The sequence below is a fragment of the Bufo bufo genome, chromosome 4 (genome assembly GCF_905171765.1).
Source record: "Bufo bufo chromosome 4, aBufBuf1.1, whole genome shotgun sequence".
In the NCBI taxonomy this organism is placed as follows: domain Eukaryota; kingdom Metazoa; phylum Chordata; class Amphibia; order Anura; family Bufonidae; genus Bufo; species Bufo bufo.
In genome coordinates, this window is record NC_053392.1 from 607,156,915 (window position 1) to 607,179,367 (window position 22,453).

At 38.7% G+C, this 22,453-nt stretch overlaps 1 protein-coding gene across 1 annotated transcript; it reads left to right on the forward strand.

Moving 5' to 3' along the window:
* The first annotated feature begins 256 nt into the window (after positions 1 to 256).
* On the forward strand, positions 257 to 22,203 carry LOC120999635 (calpain-13-like). Its single transcript, XM_040430608.1, has 6 exons — positions 257 to 340; positions 9,868 to 9,946; positions 16,684 to 16,800; positions 18,201 to 18,253; positions 19,356 to 19,394; positions 22,074 to 22,203. Exons 1-5 carry the CDS (start codon positions 332 to 334, stop codon positions 19,380 to 19,382), a joined length of 285 nt encoding a protein of 94 aa, XP_040286542.1. The 5' UTR covers positions 257 to 331; the 3' UTR covers positions 19,383 to 19,394; positions 22,074 to 22,203.
* Positions 22,204 to 22,453: the final 250 nt, after the last annotated feature.

The window sequence follows — 22,453 nt, forward strand, 5'->3', positions numbered from 1 at the left end:
GGTGCCGGGTATCGGACCCCCGTCAATCTGATATTGATGACCTATCCTGACGATAGGTCATCAATATTTAAAGACCGGAGAACCCCTTTAATGATGTAACAATCTAAGTATAAAAGCCTACAGCAATTATACAGACACAAAGTACAGGCCATATAGACTGTGATAGTCTCAATACTTCATGTGATGCTCCATCACCAGCTGCCAACTGAGGTTACAGCGATATCTAGTGCTGATTCCTAGTCTGACCGGCTGATACTTAACCAAACTGCAGCTGAACGCTAATGGAAGACTGAGCCTCAGTGAATCTGGCCGCCTATGGAAACGGCTGAATATGTGTAAGGTACAAGAAACCGTCACTGTGTAATACATGTCTAATACTCCCATCATACTAGTAGTCTCAGGGGAATTATAGTAGTTATATTCTTGTACATAGGAGCAGTATTATAGTAGTTATATTCTTGTACATAGGAGCAGTATTATAGCAGTTATATTCTTGTACATAGGAGGCAGTATTATAGTAATTATATTCTTGTACATAGGAGCAGTATTATAGTAGTTATATTCTTGTACATAGGAGCAGTATTATAGTAGTTATATTCTTGTACATAGGAGCAGTATTATAGTAGTTATATTCCTGTACATAGGAGCAGTATTATAGTAGTTATATTCTTGTACATAGGAGCAGTATTATAGTAGATATATTCTTGTATATAGGAGCAGTATTATAGTAGTTATATTCTTGTACATAGGAGGTAGTATTATAGTAGTTATATTCTTGTACATAGGGGCAGTATTATAGTAGTTATATTCTTGTACATAGGAGGCAGTATTATATTAGTTATATTCTTGTACATAGGAGCAGTATTATAGTAGTTATATTCTTGTACATAGGAGCAGTATTATAGTAGTTACATTCTTGTACATAGGAGCAGTATTATAGTAGTTATATTCTTGTACATAGGAGCAGTATTATAGTAGTTATATTCCTGTACATAGGAGCAGTATTATAGTAGTTATATTCTTGTACATAAGAGCAGTATTATAGTAGTTATATTATTGTACATAGGAGCAGTATTATAGTAGTTATATTCTTGTACATAGGAGGCAGTATTATAGTAGTTATATTCTTGTACATAGGAGCAGTATTATAGTAGTTATATTCTTGTACATAGGAGGAAGTATTATAGTAGTCATATTCTTGGACATAGGGGCAGTATTATAGTAGTTATATTCTTGTACATAGGAGCAGTATTATAGTAGTTATATTCTTGTACATAGGAGCAGTATTATAGTAGTTATATTCCTGTACATAGGAGCAGTATTTTAGTAGTTATATTCTTGTACAAAGGTTGTCGGTGGGTAATAATTCAATTAAGAATTATTAATTATGGTCATAAAAATTATTAATCATAAAAAAATTAAATTTATAAAATTTGTCATAAATTCTTAAAATCATGACCTGGTGAATTGTAGACAACCTAATTGATACAATTCACATCTGAGTCCGACTATTTCCTCAGATAAATAAGTTCTTTTTGACGTGAGATGACGTTAATGATAAAATGTAGTTCTACATTATGCAATAATACATAGGTATTATAAAAATATGCAGATTTATTGGTTACAAGGTTATAAACATATATAAGTAAATAAACACAATGATACATGCAAATGAATATATATAGCGTTAATATAAAGCATTACAAGCTTAACAATACATGTGAGTGGAAATAACTCGTCACATTATAACAAAGCTATTATTAGGTTAGGATATCAAAATATGAACATAAGTTATATACATTACTTCTGTTCAGAGAAAACCTCATGATATCAGGATGGGCATGTCTAATCCTAGACATCATTATAGAATGCTAAATACATTCTGCCCCCCCTAACCAACTACACATCACATGACTTCAGGCATGGGCAAATCCATCCAAGGATATAACTTAGAAGAGATAACTATATCCTTCCGCCCCATCCTGGACTATTTTCAAATATATAACTTTGGTAAGACTATTAAGACAAATAACAGGGATCTAGGATTTTGCTAGACCATATCTTAAATGGGAAGGACTTGAAATAAGTCTTTCCTGTGGGAATCCATCACTTAGCTTGGCGAAGAATGTTCTATCAATAAATATATATATATATATATATAAGCAATTATTTAATGCTTTGCTAGATTATGAGTCCAGATTCTTCTGCAGGTAGAATGAAGCCTCACAATATCCTAAAACTACATCTCAATATGGAGATGATCAATTAATTTAATTATTTATTTATTCGCCAATCTAGATGGTATAATTTCACCCACACTATCAAATTAGTCTTAATAAAATGAAATATCATTTCCTGTGTCTCTTACCAAGTCCTAGTAGGAATCTCACTTCTGCTCCTAGGAAAGCTGGGTGGTCCATCATAGCGCATCTCACCATGGCATTCATCTAGATAGACCTCAACTTCTCTTCTCCTCTCTTTCTCCTTCTCTTTTCCTTTCTCCTTTTTTCTCTAACTCCTGTGTATGGCTTATGATCCCAAACTTATCAGTTAGACACACCTTCCTGGTTTGGAACTTTCCAATCATTGTCGGATGGGCGTGACCATTGATAAAAAAAGTGACATCATAACCTTACCCAGAATGCACTTTTGCTACTGTTGTAATGTCACCTACTGATACCTAGGTGGCACTGCTGTATAAGCAATCTGCATCATAGTATAAAGGGTTAACTTATGTAGGTCTGAATATACATTTTGATCTTAGAAGCTTTAATTCAAAGCCATAGGGATTAATTCTGACACTTGTAGCAATTAGAGACAGACCTCTAGGCGTCTCTTTTGAATGTTTTTCACACTTAATTTATGGATCGTAAATGGCTTGTTTTCTCACAGAGATATCAGTACCTCCTCTGTCATACCAAAGATATGATTAATTGTTACAAAATACACATCTTCACAGACACTCTTCTAATGAGAAATATATACAATATACTGGATACATGTTGTCTTCGTAACATATAACAATATAATATAAAGTAATATATATATATATGTCCTACTGATTTTCTTATGCTAAGGACTAAGGCTCAATAAATGAATACATACATATTATGTATTTTGCTTCATTTATAAATGCCTAATTGTATAGGTAATTATCACCAGCTGCTTCTTATCTTATCTCCTGTCATAAATTTAAGTAAGTAAACAAGGCGGATTCTTCTCAGACTGGTACATTCATGAGAAGGATAACACTGAAGAGTATAAACCTTTGTGTGACCTTAATTTGGCCTACTCAAGACATACAAAATTGCAACTATAGTCGAGCATGGCTCTTAAAGGCAATGAACATCCATTTTGACAATAATGAATTGGATATCAATGCATTTACCTATGAAAAGGCACAACAAATCCCCCCTTTTCAGCATATTCAATTTCGTTATTAGAAGGTTGAATAGGCTGAAATGCAATAAAGGGCTAAATGCTCCAAATCATTATGGATTGGGGAACACAAGTTTTACCTTGGAATAAATTTATCACTATTTTGTGTGTACTTTTACGACACAAACTTAACACACAAACTTTACGATTAGTTTAACAACAAGTAGGTTACGTTCCTTGTATTAGTGATAAACGCGCTGGTTCATAGAACGCATATTATACAATTGTTTCGTTCTTTTCTTTTATGACCACTGTAGAGATAAAGACGTTTCGGTCATTTTCTGGACTCTCTGGAAACGTGTCTCTAGTTAAGATCTTTCTTTGGTCCTCTAACTTAATAATATTGCTGCTAAAATGAAAAACTGGAAGTAATAGCTTCCTGGCTTGTCAGCAACTTGGCAACTCGAATTAGCGAGCGGTGCTTGGCATCATATCTTCATGTCTGCGATCTCGAATACTTTGTCATGTTGCACTGGTGTGATGTACTTTTGCAGCGGCTGTCGAATCTCCTGGGGCTCTGCCCACTTGTCCCTCCTAGATACATCTTGGATACATCTGGGTTGGCTCCGACTGGACGTCTCTTGCGTCACGGATAGCCTTGACCTCAGGTTCTCTTGGTTCCGGATACAAAGACTTTTAGGATTCCGCCATCTGTCCTTCCATCAACACGTGATCCCATCTTGGGCCATCATCTAAACTTAAGAAAACAACACAGTATGAGTAACAACGCAGCAAAAACTTTATCAAACATATACCTGCCTATTTTAGCCCTTTGACTTATGCCATACTTTAGCCAGCAGCAAGTTGAGGACTTTTGTTTTTTTTTAAAGAAAAACAAACTACAGGGTACCTCTGCTAGGCTAATATAGCCTTAGGTGTTATGCCTATTTAGGATAATAACCCAATCAATACTTTGAGACTACCTCGAAACAGAGTAATATATATGCGTCCATATATCTACATGGAATACAGTGACGACAAGTTAGTCATAATTGATAGACAAACAATATGGTTAGTATAACTGTTCAGTCTCTTTTCAGTCATACAATACCACCACCAATCATATGAAATTTATGATGTGTCTCCATCTTCCAATTTTTTTGATTTTTCAATCTCAGTTCAGCTCTTGGCGTTTTTAGCACTGAAATAAAACTCTACACAAACATTATGTTAATGATCCTGTGGAAAAAATTGATTAGTAATCAATATCATTAATCATTTATTGACTTTCTATAATTATTAATTTAATGAAGTAGTTTGCTTCGTTTACTGGACATTCCTATGTCAGAGAAGTATTAAATAACTTTTCCTTTACTCTTTATTCACTTCATGAAATAAAGAATTTACATTCAATGGAGTTGGGAGAATCTTACTCTTCCTTTTCATTAGGCTGACTTAAAAAATCAGCTCGCAGCGCAGCTCTGTGACCTCTGACCTTTTCACTGACATGTACCTATATTTAGGAATGTGCTCCTCACCCCTCCCTTAGGAGACTTTTTAAGGCAACTAGGGTTAGTTAACAGAGCAATTTAAGATACAGTTTTGCGCTTTTCACTACAAAACAAATTAGCAGGTTCTAGGTACTCTGCTTAAAAAATAATAATTCACAAACAGATAAAAAAAAATCTGAAACGATTAATCAGAGATATATAAAAACAATTCCCCCCTTAGGGAATTATCATATCTGCGGCAATTGCAGATTGTACATTAGGATCCTATAAGAAAGCATGGTTACATTAGCATACATAGCAATTAACCTGTTTAAAACTGTTTTCTTATAGATTCTATTTATCAATAACATTGGGTCAGACTTTATGTATAAAGTTCCTCTATTATCCTGTAACGCCCTGAGCTACTAAACTCAACCTCCCTGTATATGGGGGTAAATCTCCAACTATGGGAGTTAACTGGCCAGGAATTAATAGGAAGGTTCCTGAGTCAAACAAAGGACTAGAACCGGACCCTGTACCGCCTAGGCTAATGAGACCTACATCTGTTCCCTATCTTGGGACAATTTACTATTAATTTCTGGCGATACAAAAACATCAATTATGTTTAGCATGGACAAACAACTCCTGAGTTGATTTACATGTCATGCACTGGTTGCATTCGTGTAATAACACTTTACTGCAACAACTCATCTGCGGTTCTGGTATGGGCTTAACCCCTTCAGTACCAGGACATTCATATTGACTGTATATACCACGCCCTTCTAAGGGTTGTAAACGTGATCTGGCTGTAACATTCTAATGCCAGCAACAATATACATGACAATTTATCATTAATATGTCATCTCATCAATCAATCTCGCTGGGGCCTCCATTTATGTCGGTGGGTAATAATTCAATTAAGAATTATTAATTATGGTCATAAAAATTATTAATCATAAAAAAATTAAATTTATAAAATTTGTCATAAATTCTTAAAATCATGACCTGGTGAATTGTAGACAACCTAATTGATACAATTCACATCTGAGTCCGACTATTTCCTCAGATAAATAAGTTCTTTTTGACGTGAGATGACGTTAATGATAAAATGTAGTTCTACATTATGCAATAATACATAGGTATTATAAAAATATGCAGATTTATTGGTTACAAGGTTATAAACATATATAAGTAAATAAACACAATGATACATGCAAATGAATATATATAGCGTTAATATAAAGCATTACAAGCTTAACAATACATGTGAGTGGAAATAACTCGTCACATTATAACAAAGCTATTATTAGGTTAGGATATCAAAATATGAACATAAGTTATATACATTACTTCTGTTCAGAGAAAACCTCATGATATCAGGATGGGCATGTCTAATCCTAGACATCATTATAGAATGCTAAATACATTCTGCCCCCCCTAACCAACTACACATCACATGACTTCAGGCATGGGCAAATCCATCCAAGGATATAACTTAGAAGAGATAACTATATCCTTCCGCCCCATCCTGGACTATTTTCAAATATATAACTTTGGTAAGACTATTAAGACAAATAACAGGGATCTAGGATTTTGCTAGACCATATCTTAAATGGGAAGGACTTGAAATAAGTCTTTCCTGTGGGAATCCATCACTTAGCTTGGCGAAGAATGTTCTATCAATAAATATATATATATATATATATATATAAGCAATTATTTAATGCTTTGCTAGATTATGAGTCCAGATTCTTCTGCAGGTAGAATGAAGCCTCACAATATCCTAAAACTACATCTCAATATGGAGATGATCAATTAATTTAATTATTTATTTATTCGCCAATCTAGATGGTATAATTTCACCCACACTATCAAATTAGTCTTAATAAAATGAAATATCATTTCCTGTGTCTCTTACCAAGTCCTAGTAGGAATCTCACTTCTGCTCCTAGGAAAGCTGGGTGGTCCATCATAGCGCATCTCACCATGGCATTCATCTAGATAGACCTCAACTTCTCTTCTCCTCTCTTTCTCCTTCTCTTTTCCTTTCTCCTTTTTTCTCTAACTCCTGTGTATGGCTTATGATCCCAAACTTATCAGTTAGACACACCTTCCTGGTTTGGAACTTTCCAATCATTGTCGGATGGGCGTGACCATTGATAAAAAAGTGACATCATAACCTTACCCAGAATGCACTTTTGCTACTGTTGTAATGTCACCTACTGATACCTAGGTGGCACTGCTGTATAAGCTATCTGCATCATAGTATAAAGGGTTAACTTATGTAGGTCTGAATATACATTTTGACCTTAGAAGCTTTAATTCAAAGCCATAGGGATTAATTCTGACACTTGTAGCAATTAGAGACAGACCTCTAGGCGTCTCTTTTGAATGTTTTTCACACTTAATTTATGGATCGTAAATGGCTTGTTTTCTCACAGAGATATCAGTACCTCCTCTGTCATACCAAAGATGTGATTAATTGTTACAAAATACACATCTTCACAGACACTCTTCTAATGAGAAATATATACAATATACTGGATACATGTTGTCTTCGTAACATATAACAATATAATATAAAGTAATATATATATATATGTCCTACTGATTTTCTTATGCTAAGGACTAAGGCTCAATAAATGAATACATACATATTATGTATTTTGCTTCATTTATAAATGCCTAATTGTATAGGTAATTATCACCAGCTGCTTCTTATCTTATCTCCTGTCATAAATTTAAGTAAGTAAACAAGGCGGATTCTTCTCAGACTGGTACATTCATGAGAAGGATAACACTGAAGAGTATAAACCTTTGTGTGACCTTAATTTGGCCTACTCAAGACATACAAAATTGCAACTATAGTCGAGCATGGCTCTTAAAGGCAATGAACATCCATTTTGACAATAATGAATTGGATATCAATGCATTTACCTATGAAAAGGCACAACAAGGTGCAGTATTATAGTAGTTATATTCTTGTACATAGGAGCAGTATTATAGTAGTTATATTCTTGTACATAGGAGCAGTATTATAGTAGTTATATTCTTGTACATAGGAGCAGTATTATAGTAGTTATATTCTTGTACATAGGAGACAGTATTATAGTAGATATATTCTTGTACATAGGAGCAGTATTATAGTAGTTATATTCTTGTACATAGGAGCAGTATTATAGTAGTTATATTCTTGTACATAGGAGGCAGTATTATAGTAGTTATATTCTTGTACATAGGAGCAGTATTATAGTAGTTATATTCTTGTACATAGGAGCAGTATTATAGTAGTTATATTCTTGTACATAGGAGCAGTATTATAGTAGTTATATTCTTGTACATAGGAGCAGTATTATAGTAGGTATATTCTTGTACACAGGAGCGGTATTATAGTAGTTATATTATTGTACATAGGAGCAGTATTATAGTAGTTATATTCTTGTACATAGGAGGCAGTATTATAGTAGTTATATTCTTGTACATAGGAGCAGTATTACAGTAGTTATATTCTTGTACATAGGAGCAGTATTATAGTAGTTATATTCTTGAACATAGGAGACAGTATTAAAGTAGATATATTCTTGTACATAGGAGCAGTATTATAGTAGTTATATTCTTGTACATAGGAGCAGTATTATAGTAGATATATTCTTGTATATAGGAGCAGTATTATAGTAGTTATATTCTTGTACATAGGAGCAGTATTATAGTAGTTATATTATTGTACATAGGAGCAGTATTATAGTAGTTATATTCTTGTACATAGGAGGCAGTATTATAGTAGTTATATTCTTGTACATAGGAGCAGTATTATAGTAGTTATATTCTTGTACATAGGAGGAAGTATTATAGTAGTTATATTCTTGTACATAGGGGCAGTATTATAGTAGTTATATTCTTGTACATAGGAGCAGTATTATAGTAGTTATATTCTTGTACATAGGAGCAGTATTATAGTAGTTATATTCCTGTACATAGGAGCAGTATTTTAGTAGTTATATTCTTGTACAAAGGTGCAGTATTATAGTAGTTATATTCTTGTACATAGGAGCAGTATTATAGTAGTTATATTCTTGTACATAGGAGCAGTATTATAGTAGTTATATTCTTGTACATAGGAGCAGTATTATAGTAGGTATATTCTTGTACACAGGAGCGGTATTATAGTAGTTATATTATTGTACATAGGAGCGGTATTATAGTAGTTATATTATTGTACATAGGAGGCAGTATTATAGTAGTTATATTCTTGTACATAGGAGCAGTATTATAGTAGTTATATTCTTGTACATAGGAGCAGTATTATAGTAGTTATATTCATGTACATAGGAGACAGTATTATAGTAGATATATTCTTGTACATAGGAGCAGTATTATAGTAGTTATATTCTTGTACATAGGAGCAGTATTATAGTAGTTATATTTTTGTACATAGGAGGCAGTATTATAGTAGTTATATTCTTGTACATAGGAGCAGTATTATAGTAGTTATATTCTTGTACACAGGAGCAGTATTATAGTAGTTATATTCTTGTACACAGGAGCAGTATTATAGTAGTTATATTCTTGTACATAGGAGCAGTATTATAGTAGTTATATTCTTGTACATAGGAGCAGTATTATAGTAGTTATATTCTTGTACATAGGAGCAGTATTATAGTAGTTATATTCTTGTACATAGGAGCAGTATTATAGTAGTTATATTCTTGTACATAGGAGGCAGTATTATAGTAGTTATATTCTTGTACATAGGAGGCAGTATTATAGTAGTTATATTCTTGTACACAGGAAGAAGTATTATAGTTATTATTTTCTTGTAGTTACAGTGTTATTGTAGTTATGTTCTTGTACAAAGGGGCACTATGATAGTAGTTATAACAGTGTACTGTGTGTCTTTTTGTAAATGATTTTCAACTTTTAATTACTTTTACTAATCTGCTGTCTATTTTTACATAATAAGCTCCAACTTTTACTGACATCATTGTCTTATGGTTTTCAGGATTGGTTCCGTACCATTGATGTGAATCGGACAGGATACCTTGATAGATTTGGCTTTGCAAAAGCCATTAAAACAGCAGGTAGAATTCTCAAGATGAGCTGCAGAATATTATGGATTTTTATTACTGGGTATTACAAAGGGTTAAACCCTTGACATTAGAGCAGCACGACCTTCGTGTCCCTCACCAGTCAGTAAATCACTGCAGTCCCAGATCTTTAAGCTGGAAAATATGGATGGATACGTTCTTCCAGTGAACAGACAAAGGCTTATTACATACACTTTTAGAATAAGATGTGGTAACGCTGATGGATCGGCTGCGCCAACTCTGAGTTTAATGGTATTGAGGTTTTAGGGTTCATTGAGGGATGATCACTGTGTAATGACATTAATCGTAATTCACGGGGGAAGGGGGGGGGGGGGCAGATCCTGAATCAGGAATTTGTGGAGTTTCTTCTTTGATTTGTTCCAGTCTTTGCATTAGAGATGAGCAAATCGATTCTTAAAGAATTGGATTAATTACAGATTTCACTCAAATTCTGCTGCCAAATTTAGCGATTTGCATTGGACGAATCTAGCAAAAAAGGTGCCATGGCCCTTTTATAGTGAAATTTGGTGGAGAAAATGGCAGGGAATGGGATAATGATGATGGAGGATCACATAACCTTGAGAGGGAAAGGACTTGCCTGGATTGACTCTGGGGGGCTGGCAGAAAGCCTGGGAGCCAATCAGGGGCAGTAGTTAGAAAGGTCCTCCAGCCTTTTGGCCGGGGAGACGCTATTCTGAGCATAGATGGTGATCTGAGAGCTTGTATATTCGCAATATCTGTTAAAAAGCAAATACAGACACAAGCCATAATTAATTAGTTACACTTTATCAATAGTAAGAAAAGTCAGGGTTTTAGGGAGGGACTGTTTTCTCTTTATACAGCTTCTTGCAAGTGAAAATTTTATGTTGCACTGCAAATTCTTCAATCAACAAAATCCTGCAACTCTCCCTCCTGTTTTAATAAAATCTCAAGTTTCTACAGTTTATAATTGTTTTATAGGCTTATTGTGAGCACCTCCAGCATCAATAGCATAAATTCTGCTGCAAATGCATTGTATTGCACCAAGATACCGTGCAGGTTCAGTGAGCTTGTTGTACTGGAATAGCATGATTAATATACGTATTAATTAACACATTTTATTGTGTCAAGATAGCGTGCCGTTTTAGTGAATGCATTGCACTGCTATAACTGCATTAAACCCTTTAGGACCTTGTGATTTTCTATTTTTGCGTTTTCGATTTTTTTTACTTTCTGCCCTCCCAGAGCCATAACTTTATCATTGTTCCATTCACATAAGCGCATGATGGCTTGTTTTTTGTGGGCCAAGTTGTATTTTCTAGTGGCACCATTTAATAATGCATATGATGTAGTGGGAAGCTGGAAAAAATGAGGTGGAACTGGAAAAAAAAACGCAATTCCCCCACAGTTTTATGAGTTTCGTTTCTACAGCATTTCCTATGCAGTAAATCTGACCTATTATCTTCATTCTCCAGTTCAGTATGATTATGGTGATAACACATTCATATAGTTTTTCTTGTGTTTTAATACTTAACTATATAAAATCTTTGGAAAAATACATTTTTTCTTTGCATCTCCATATGCTGACCTTCATAACTTTTTTATATTCATGTCTATGGAGCTGTGAGAGCTTTTTTTTGCGGGATGATCTGTCGTTTTTATTGATACCATCTTGGAGTGTGTACCACTTTTTAATCCCTTTTTAATGATTTTTTTGGGGAGGTTAAGCAACGGAGAAATGGTGAATCGGCCATTTAGATTTTTTTTTTCCATTACAGCGTTCACCATACAAGATGAATACATTTATATTTTAATAGTGAAGACATTTTGGGATATGAGGGTGCAATTTATCTTTAAATATTTTTATTGTTTATTTTTATTATGGGAAAAGAGGGTGATTAAATTTTTTAAAATATATTTTTAAAAACTTTATTTAACTTTTTTTCTGCATTACCCTGCAATGATTTATCATTGCAATGTATTGCAGATTCACTATGTTCTTATGGAGCCCTGCCACTTTTAAGCCTCCAAAGGCCTACAGCTGTAATAGGCTAAGTTTCTTCAGAGAGACCCAGGCTATTACCTTACCACGAATGAACAGCTTCCCCGATTGCAGCGCGAGGGAGCTATTCAGGCCATGGGAGCGCAGCACCCCCAGGGAAAGCTGCCTTAGATGCTGTGGTCACAATTAACCATGGCATCTGAGTGGGTAATGTCGGTGAATGGCATTATCGTCGATAGCAGACATTAGCCTCGGGTATCTGCTGTTTAAATGGCAGCCTCTGCGTTCGGGAGTGGGTGCCATTTTTATAGACAGGACTTCCATTGTACATGTACGGTGAAGGTCCAGAAAGGGTTAAGAGCAGTTTCATTCCATGCATTGTGTTACCATTGTAAATTGTCAATACCAGTATGCAGTGTGTTTTTAGAAGGAAAGGGACATTGTATTGCACCTTTGTCGGCAAATTACAGAAAAACACTTGAGATTTTGCTAGTACCATTCAATATTCTGTGTACCAATACTGTTACTTTACATTTATAGGCCTCATATTAAAATGTATGGTAAATGAAAGAATACAAAACAAAAGATCCATGTCTCATCATCCGAGAGTCAGGATATGGGTGGCTGTATGGGTGTAGTAGTGCAAACAGCAGCAGCACCAGCTGTCTGGCCAGTAGTAGCAGCAGGTCACAGTTTTTCCTGGTTTATGATATGTGGCAGATTATTGCGGAATAGATGGTTCACTTATCATTTCAGTCACAGAAGGATGATGTCCATGTCACCTCCTGTGAGTCTGACACCGTGCCTTAGAGCCAGGGCTCACAGCATTCCTCCTGCTCCTCCTCCTCCTTGCAGCACCAGAGAAGCTTTCCAGTTGTATAATCTCTGTCTTCACTGTCCCCTCCTAGTGGGGAACCTTCTTTTTTCCTAAGAAGAGGCAACAAAACCCCACATGCTATGGAAGATACTCAAGAGAGTCGTTGTGTTGATGAGTTGTTTGAGAGCAGTCAGAGGTTGCTCTTCCGTCATCCCTTGTTGCATCAGTGTGAGCATCTGCTCTAAGATGGATATATCAGTTGTCCCTATAGATGCCACAGTTGTCCCTACTGACAAATCTGGTAGCTTCTTCGAAGCGGCTGAGTACACAATAAGCATCTCCAATCGGATGCCACTGACTGACCTCAAAACAACACATGCTCCCTGTTGAGGTGGTCTAGCGCATGGCAAAATCATTCAACGATTCTCTTACAGACCCTATAGCATATGCATGGTGAAGTTCCAGCTAGTTGGAATGTCGTGGATCAAGCGGTGCAACGCCATACCTTTCTGTCACTGCAAGTGCAGGAAGGATCTCCTTGCCACATAAAAATGGCTGAAATGCGATGACAGTCTCCTGGACATTGCCAGAACCCTCTACAAGCCACTGTACTTTTTAAAAAAGCATTGCATGACTAAACTATCACATGCACCATGAAAGGAGCATCTGTTATTTCCCTCAAATGCAGCATGATCACTATGTTCCTGCTCTTGTCCCTGACCACCTTACCCAGTTGGAGTTGGGGGAAAGACAGCCAGCGCAATGTTTGCTGCTTGGTACACTTAGCATCTAATCTACTATGGGGCTATTCTTGTTCCAGGCAATCAGCTCTAACACCGCATGGCAATGCTGTGCCCTGCTTCTGATGGGGATGGGAGGATGTCCAAGAGGGAGGATGTGAAGGATCGCGGATAAGCGACTGGCGTGGAAACCAGATCGACACAAATGTGGAGGTGTCAATTGGATCTAGCCTTGTTGCTGCAGTGCTAACTCCCCGCGAAAAACATTGACCCAATAGTCTGTGAAAGACATGTACTGTCTCTGCCCATAACAGCTGCACTAGGTGTCCACCATGGCGTCCACCTTGGCTACACAGTGAGAATTGAAAGGAGCAGCCCACATTCTCTGGCACGTGACAGTACAAGGCAGGAATGGCTATTTTGGAGAAATAATGGTGGCTAGGTATCTTCAAGTGAGGCTGAGCTCATGCCATCATCTTCCTAAAGGCAGCAGAATCCACTAAGTGATATGGCAACGATTGCACAGCCAGCTACTTGGACAGGTGGGAGTTTAACTTGCCGCACCAGTGGATTGTTACCTGGCCACACATCTTGTTATCGATGACTGATGATGTAGCGGAGAAGTAGGAGTAGTCTCAGTGGGAGAAGCAGTAACTGATGATGACAAGGAAACTGTAGTGTACGTGGATGCGGCTTGTCTACTGCAAAGGAGACTGGGAGAAAGAGGACACACTTGTTGCACTAGCTGGTGGCCACTTCAATTTTCACACAATAACTGGTGATGCTGCATCATGTACTGCAGTACAGCCGTGGTGCCTATTTTTGTGTTTGAATGCTTTCGGCTTGTTTTCAGCCTACAGAGCTTGCACACGGCAATGCTTTTCTTCCGGCATTATAAAGAAAAACTGCCAGATGGGAGATATTTGCACACTCTGCACAGCAACCCAAGCTTGGCTTAGGTTTGGCATGTTTTGAGCCTGCACCCACAGTATCAGCTGCATCACCAGTTCCCAAGCTGACTGTAATAGAAGCAGAACTGGCTCTAGCAGCTTATTGGAGGTTCTAGCCATATTCCTCCAATGTTATCGCCTCCTTAGCACCTCGATCTTGCTCCCAGGTCCTATCCAACACACAATCTTCATCATCCTCGTCACCCTCCCGCCACTTTTATCAGACAGTGATATGTTATTGTGGGCTCCTTGGACCTTTCCTGATTCCCCGATCTGTGTTTGCCCTGCGTGCCACTGTATGCTACTACTGCCCTAAGTGCCACTGCTACCACCACCTCAACCAACACGGGTATAAAAATGGCATTATTGCAGTATTGCTTTTGCCGTAATATGAAATGCATTCAGTAACATGGGTATAATGCACTGATATGCCCAAATACAAATGGTAAATTTAAACTGGTTTTTAGATGACAAAATATTGTAGTTGAAAAAAAGTGCAATTGCTCACCATTTGGAGCAGAATATATTGGGGTGCTTGCAATAAGCCTAGAAACCGTTAAAATATGAGGTTTAAAAAAAAAAAAGCTTTCTGTTTATATACCAAAAAAAATATTTTTCTTGCAGGGTTTGGTAACGTAAAACTAGCTGCCAGCAGCTGTATTTAACACTCAACTGACCTGTACTCCCTGTCTCACTCCCTCACTCTCTCTATATGCTCTCCCTGATCAAAGTCCCTAAAATATACCCAATTATATCTTCTTATTCTCTCCCTATAGTCTCCTTAGTGTCCCTATCACTATCACGACCGGCGTGCCGATCACATATGTGACGCAAAGGGAGGGAAACGGGAAGGCCCTGTCCAAGGGAGAGGGAAAGGTGGTGACCCCTAACTCACCTTGAGGCTGGCACCTGACTGCCCTGACGTCCCTAGTACGCCGATCACGTGCCTAAACCCTGGCTTTCCCTAAGATGAGCCCTAAGTAGTGAATAGGGCGGTGGGGACACTAGTCCGCACCACTAACACTAAGGCCTCTTTCACACGGGCGTTGCGGAAAAATGTGCGGGTGCGTTGCGGGAACACCCGCGATTTTTCCGTGCGAGTGCAAAACATTGTAATGCGTTTTGCACTCGCGTGAGAAAAATCACGCATGTTTGGTACCCAAACCCGAACTTCTTGACAGAAGTTCGGGCTTGGGATCGGTGTTCTGTAGATTGTATTATTTTCCCTTATAACATGGTTATAAGGGAAAATAATAGCATTCTGAATACAGAATGCATAGTAGGTGATCAATTGAGGGTTAAAAAAAAATAAAAAAATAAACTCACCTTCTCCTTTTGTTCGCATAGCTCCGGGTCTCTTCTTTACTTCTCAAAAGATGAACTATCGGCTAAAGGACCTTTGGTGACGTCAGATCACATGCTCCAATCACATGGTACATCACCGTGGTGTGAAAGGGGCCTAAAGGAAAACGCCAAGGAGAGGACAGACAATACTGACAAAACATATAATCCCAGGTGGGCGACAACAGCGAACAACAAAAGCCCAACAGGGATCGGGAGGGTAACGCTCTGGAACGACAACCAGGAATCACAGCTACACAGCTCCAGTGGGTCAGTATAGAGTGTCCAGGCAGGAAGCTCTATATCTGGCAACCAGAGAAGAGGGAGAGGGGAATATAAGGAGGTTGGGAGTGCTGGACAAGAAACAGCTGAGGAGAAGAAGCTACGGATCCCTGAGTGAGCCAAAAAGGATTGCAAGGCAAACCCAGAAAGCTACCATTAAGAAACAGCACTATCTTTAGACATAGAGCACGCAGCCACCCGCTGCGACTTCCTGACCCCGGGTAATAACGGAGTCGGACGTGGCTCTTGACACCCTCGTGACAATCACACTACATACTGGCTTGTGTCTGTAATAGGTTTTAGTTAGATACTGGCACAAGCTGAAGACAGTATGGCGATTCTTCTCTCTCTGCATATGGACCTACCTGCCTACGGCCCCCTCCAACCACTTCCTCCCAGTGTCGTGTGATCCTCTATATCCTTTCTACGTCTTGGTTTTCGCCGCCAATTCACAGTAAAATGGCACTGGTTGCAGTTTTTGCATGATTCATGCAAAGCGAATCGCAAAAACAGCGGATTCTTTTGTTGGGTGAATTTTTGCGAAATTTGTAAAGAATCTGATTAGTTTAGAATCGATTCGCTCATCTCTAATATAAAACTATTTTGGACTTCTTTGGCAGGTCTGCTGGTTAGTGACACGGTGCTGAACATCATGGTCATGAGATACGGAAACTACGCACAGAAGCTGAGCTTTGCGGACTTTGTCTGCTGTATGATCCGACTGGAGACTGTGACAAGTAAGTGATGTAAATCTGGAGGTCGTTCTGTGGTATTTTTGGGAATTTGTAGTGAAGTATTAGTACAGGCTGCATGGATAAACTACCTTGCCCATGTACTACAGGAAGCACTGCGGCCACCTACCTAGGATTTAGGCCACAATACATGTTGAAACTTATTAATGGGTATCAATAGCTGTAAAGTTGCAGCATGAAAGTGAATTTAGTCCATGACGATCAATTCATCATATCACATGCAGCGCTGCACCGGTGTCATGTCCCAGCTCCAGCCTGTATTACCCTTCACTGACTGACAAATCAGAATAGACACTGACTATGGCCTCATGCACACGACAGTATTTTTTCACGGTCTGCAAAACGGGGTTCCGTTGTTCCGTGAACCGTTTCCGTTTTTTTTCCCGTGTGTCTTCCTTGATTTTTGGAGGATCACAAGACATGAAAAGTGAAAAAAAAATCTAAGTCAAGTTTGCCTTGAAAATGATAGGAAAAAAACGGACACGGACGCGGATGACAATCTTGTGTGCCTCCATGTTTTTTCACGGACCCATTGACTTGAATGGGTCCGCGAACCGTTGTCCGTGAAAAAAATAGAACAGGTCATATTTTTTTCACTGACTGGAAACACGGATCACGGACGCGGATGACAAACGGTGCATTTTCCGAGTTTTCAATGGACCCATTGAAAGTCAAAGGGGGCCGCAGAAAATCACGGAAAACGGAACAACGGACACGGAACCCAACAACAGTCGTGTGCATGAGGCCTATGGCTGACAGTATTATGGAGGCACTGTGCCTGACGCTGCTATGGAGGCACTGACTATAGCAGACAATATTATGGAGGCATCAACTATGTCTGACATTATTATGGAGGCACTGACTATTGCAGACAATATTATGCAGTCACTATTTCTGTTATCATTATGGAGGCACTGACTATGGCATACAATATTATGGAGGCACTGTGCCTGACGTTGCTTTGGAGGCACTGATTATTGCAGACAATATTATGGAGTCACTATTTCTGTTATCATTATGGAGGCACTGAATATGGCAAACAATATTATGGAGGAACTTACTATGCCTGACAATGTTATGGGGGCACATATTATGGCTGGTAATGTTATAGATGCTCTGAGTATGAATGGCAATCTAAAGCCGGCATTGACAATGGCTCTAAATTTTATGGAGACAATACCCATGGATGTCAATGTGTTGCCCGATGCTGGCAATGTTATGGAGGCACCGAGCATGGCATGGGTGTGACTGGCAAGACGTGTGTGTCTGTGAACTCCTACCCTGTGTGTCCCCCATATGAGACAAGATATGGAGGTACTGTACTTTACACACTGTATGGCCCATGTGACAGATATAACACCCCAGTTATCATCATCCATTTCCAGAAGTCTTCAGGAGCTTAAAGAATGGAGCGGGAGTCTACCTGAGCGCAGAGGAGGTGAGTGACACATGACAACTACATCACCCATCATTCTCCTGTGCACAACTTAAATACCAGTCCACAGTGCAGCAGGCAGTGCCAGCCCAACAGGTTACCCTGGCTGATCCCCCTCTTCAATATCCATGCCATGCCAAGTCAACTAAGCATATTAAAGGGGGATTCACATCTTACAAATTCATGGTATCACTAAGATCTGCTATCACTTTAAGATCGGAGGAGGTCTGACCTCAGTGACCCCCACTAACCTGAGGATGAAGGACACTGCAGTACACCAGCTCTGCAGCCCCTCCATTCTCAGGATCAGTGGAGGTCCCAGAGGTCGGACCCCCTCCAATCATAAAGTAAAGGCCTGACTTTCTAAAAGGGAGAACCCCTTTAATACATCATGAACCCATTGCAAAAGCTGAATATGTGACATGTGGATTCTGTCCTGTTAGTTTGCTACAATGTATCAATGCAGATAAACTGTATCAGTGCAGACTGTTAATGTCACACAGAATTGTCCAAACTGGATACAGCTGTAAAAAAAACCTCTTCCCTGAGAAACATTACATCTGTACAGGGTTTCCAGGCACACTGCCATTCACTGACAGCAAGCAGAGATCAGGAAAAAATGGCATATTGAACCAAAAAGTCGATTAGAAAACATTACCGAACTTTTATTTATGCAATGTCTGTTTTCCAGAAACCCATTCTCACACTATTGTCCCTTTTTATTGGTGCAGTAGTAGTAATGTGACTTTTTGCTGCACCCTAAAATGAAAGAGAGAAAGATAAGCAGCAATCAGGCACTGCTTTTCCTGAGCCTGTCTGAAAAATCTGACATGGCTGCTGTTCTCCCCTTCAGAGCAGGCGCTCATAGGTGCCTCACAGGCTCTTATATAACGTAGATCAGCCATCTCTAACCTGCGGCTGTCCAGCTGTTGCCTGATGGGAGTTAGGGTTTCATTAAAGAACCACATGTTCCAGGCCACTGCCTGAGATTATCAGCGACAGACGGGAAGGAGTAGAAGATCGTACACATTATCTGTGATCAACGCCGATCCTGCTTTTTGCAGAATTGTTAAATGACTGTGCGGATTGTGTGTTTTCTTTGCAGTGGATGCAAATTATTATGTCCAGCTGATCAAGGAGGCAGGTAAGTCACTGTACAGGCCACCATAAACAGGAAGGGTGTGGCCACAAAACTCTGCAGGATATAGAGCTGAAATCTCCCAGCATTCCCTGTCTGTTCTTCAGACCGTGTACAGAGTGTTTTTTTATTATTTGTATACTAGAAAGTGGTAACCAAGTTCTGTAAAGTCATCACTTGTAGGCAAACGTAAATGCCCCCCTTCCCCCCTACAACATAGGAGCTCGGGAGTATAATACAGGCTGGAACTCAGGATCAGTACAGGATAAGTAATGTAATGTATGTACACAGTGACTGCACCAGCAGAATAGTCAGTGCAGCTCTGGAGTATAATACAGGCTGGAACTCAGGATCAGTACAGGATAAGTAATGTAATGTATGTACACAGTGACTGCACCAGCAGAATAGTCAGTGCAGCTCTGAAGCATGATACAGGATGTAACTCAGGATCAGTGCAGGATAAGTAATGTAATGTATGTACATAGTGACTCCCCCAGCAGAATAGCGAGTGCAGCTCTGGAGTATAATACAGGATGTAATTCAGGATCAGTACAGGATAAGTAATGTAATATATGTACACAGTGACTCCGCCAGCAGAATAGCGAGTGCAGCTCTGGAGTATAATACAGGATGTAATTCAGGATCAGTACAGGATAAGTAATGTAATGTATGTGCCCAGTGACTGCACCAGCAGAATAGTGAGTGCAGCTCTGGAGTAAAATACAGGATGTAATTCAGGATCAGTACAGGATAAGTAATGTAATGTATGTGCCCAGTGACTGCACCAGCAGAATAGTGAGTGCAGCTCTGGAGCAAAATACAGGATGTAACTCAGGATCAGTACAGGATAAGTAATGTAATGTATGTGCCCAGTGACTGCACCAGCAGAATAGTGAGTGCAGCTCTGGAGTATAATACAGGATGTAACTCAGGATCAGTACAGGATAAGTAATGTATGTACACAGTGACTGCACCAGCAGAATAGTGAGTGCAGCTCTGGAGTATAATACAGGATGTAACTCAGGATCAGTACAGGATAAGTAATATAATGTATGTACACAGTGACTCCACCATCAGAATAGTGAGTGCAGTTCTGGAGTATAATACAGGATGTAACTCAGGATCAGTACAGGATAAGTAATGTAATGTATGTACACAGTGACTGCACCAGCAGAATAGTGAGTGCAGCTCTGGAGTATAATACAGGATGTAACTCAGGATCAGTAAAGGATAAGTAATATAATGTATGTACACAGTGACTCCACCAGCAGAATAGTGAGTGCAGCTCTGGAGTAAAATACAGGATGTAACTCAGGATCAGTACAGGATAAGTAGTGTAATGTATGTACACAGTGACTCCCCCAGCAGAATAGCGAGTGCAGCTCTGGAGTATAATACAGGATGTAACTCAGGATCAGTAAAGGATAAGTAATATAATGTATGTACACAGTGACTCCACCAGCAGAATAGTGAGTGCAGCTCTGGAGTAAAATACAGGATGTAACTCAGGATCAGTACAGGATAAGTAATGTAATGTATGTACACAGTGACTCCCCCAGCAGAATAGCGAGTGCAGCTCTGGAGTATAATACAGGATGTAATTCAGGATCAGTACAGGATAAGTAATGTAATGAATGTGCCCAGTGACTGCACCAGCAGAATAGTGAGTGCAGCTCTGGAGTATAATACAGGATGTAACTCAGGATCAGTACAGGATAAGTAATGTATGTACACAGTGACTGCACCAGCAGAATAGTGAGTGCAGTTCTGGAGTATAATACAGGATGTAACTCAGGATCAGTACAGGATAAGTAATGTAATGTATGTACACAGTGACTGCACCAGCAGAATAGTGAGTGCAGCTCTGGAGTATAATACAGGATGTAACTCAGGATCAGTAAAGGATAAGTAATATAATGTATGTACACAGTGACTCCACCAGCAGAATAGTGAGTGCAGCTCTGGAGTAAAATACAGGATGTAACTCAGGATCAGTACAGGATAAGTAGTGTAATGTATGTACACAGTGACTCCCCCAGCAGAATAGCGAGTGCAGCTCTGGAGTATAATACAGGATGTAACTCAGGATCAGTAAAGGATAAGTAATATAATGTATGTACACAGTGACTCCACCAGCAGAATAGTGAGTGCAGCTCTGGAGTAAAATACAGGATGTAACTCAGGATCAGTACAGGATAAGTAATGTAATGTATGTACACAGTGACTCCCCCAGCAGAATAGCGAGTGCAGCTCTGGAGTATAATACAGGATGTAATTCAGGATCAGTACAGGATAAGTAATGTAATGAATGTGCCCAGTGACTGCACCAGCAGAATAGTGAGTGCAGCTCTGGAGTATAATACAGGATGTAACTCAGGATCAGTACAGGATAAGTAATGTATGTACACAGTGACTGCACCAGCAGAATAGTGAGTGCAGCTCTGGAGTATAATACAGGATGTAACTCAGGATCAGTACAGGATAAGTAATGTAATGTATGTACACAGTGACTCCACCAGCAGAATAGTGAGTGCAGCTCTGGAGTATAATACAGGATGTAACTCAGGATCAGTACAGGATAAGTAATGTAATGTATTTGCACAGTGACAACATTTGTCACATCAACCATTACAGATATCAATATATATCTGTAGTTAATGGATATATTTAACCATTATCTTGTAGGAGATGACTATCCACAACAAATCCATGTTGGTGACTTGCCTGCACAGCTTTTCTTCCGATTCTTTATGCTTGAGACTGATGATGTTTCGCTGTAGTTTAAATTCCTTTCTTCCTTTTATAATGTGTGATAAATGTGTTGTATTATGTAATACAAAATTTGCAGACTCTTATATCACCCACTCCAAACTGATCTCTTATGTCAGTGATGTTTTTGTAGATAATTTCTTACATTTAAAATGAAAGCTTAGCTTAGGCTACTTTCACACTAGCGTTAATATTTTCCGGTATTGAGATCCATCATAGGGTCTCAATACCAAAAAAAAAAAAGAACGGAGTGCTCCAAAATGCATTCCGTTTTGTTCTCATACGGTTTGCTTTCC

Coding starts and splice junctions, on each gene's coding strand:
- LOC120999635 (XM_040430608.1), top strand. Junction 9,947..16,683: donor AAAAGCCATTAAAACAGCAG/GTAGAATTCTCA, acceptor CTTCTTTGGCAG/GTCTGCTGGTTAGTGACACG. Junction 16,801..18,200: donor CCGACTGGAGACTGTGACAA/GTAAGTGATGTA, acceptor ATCCATTTCCAG/AAGTCTTCAGGAGCTTAAAG.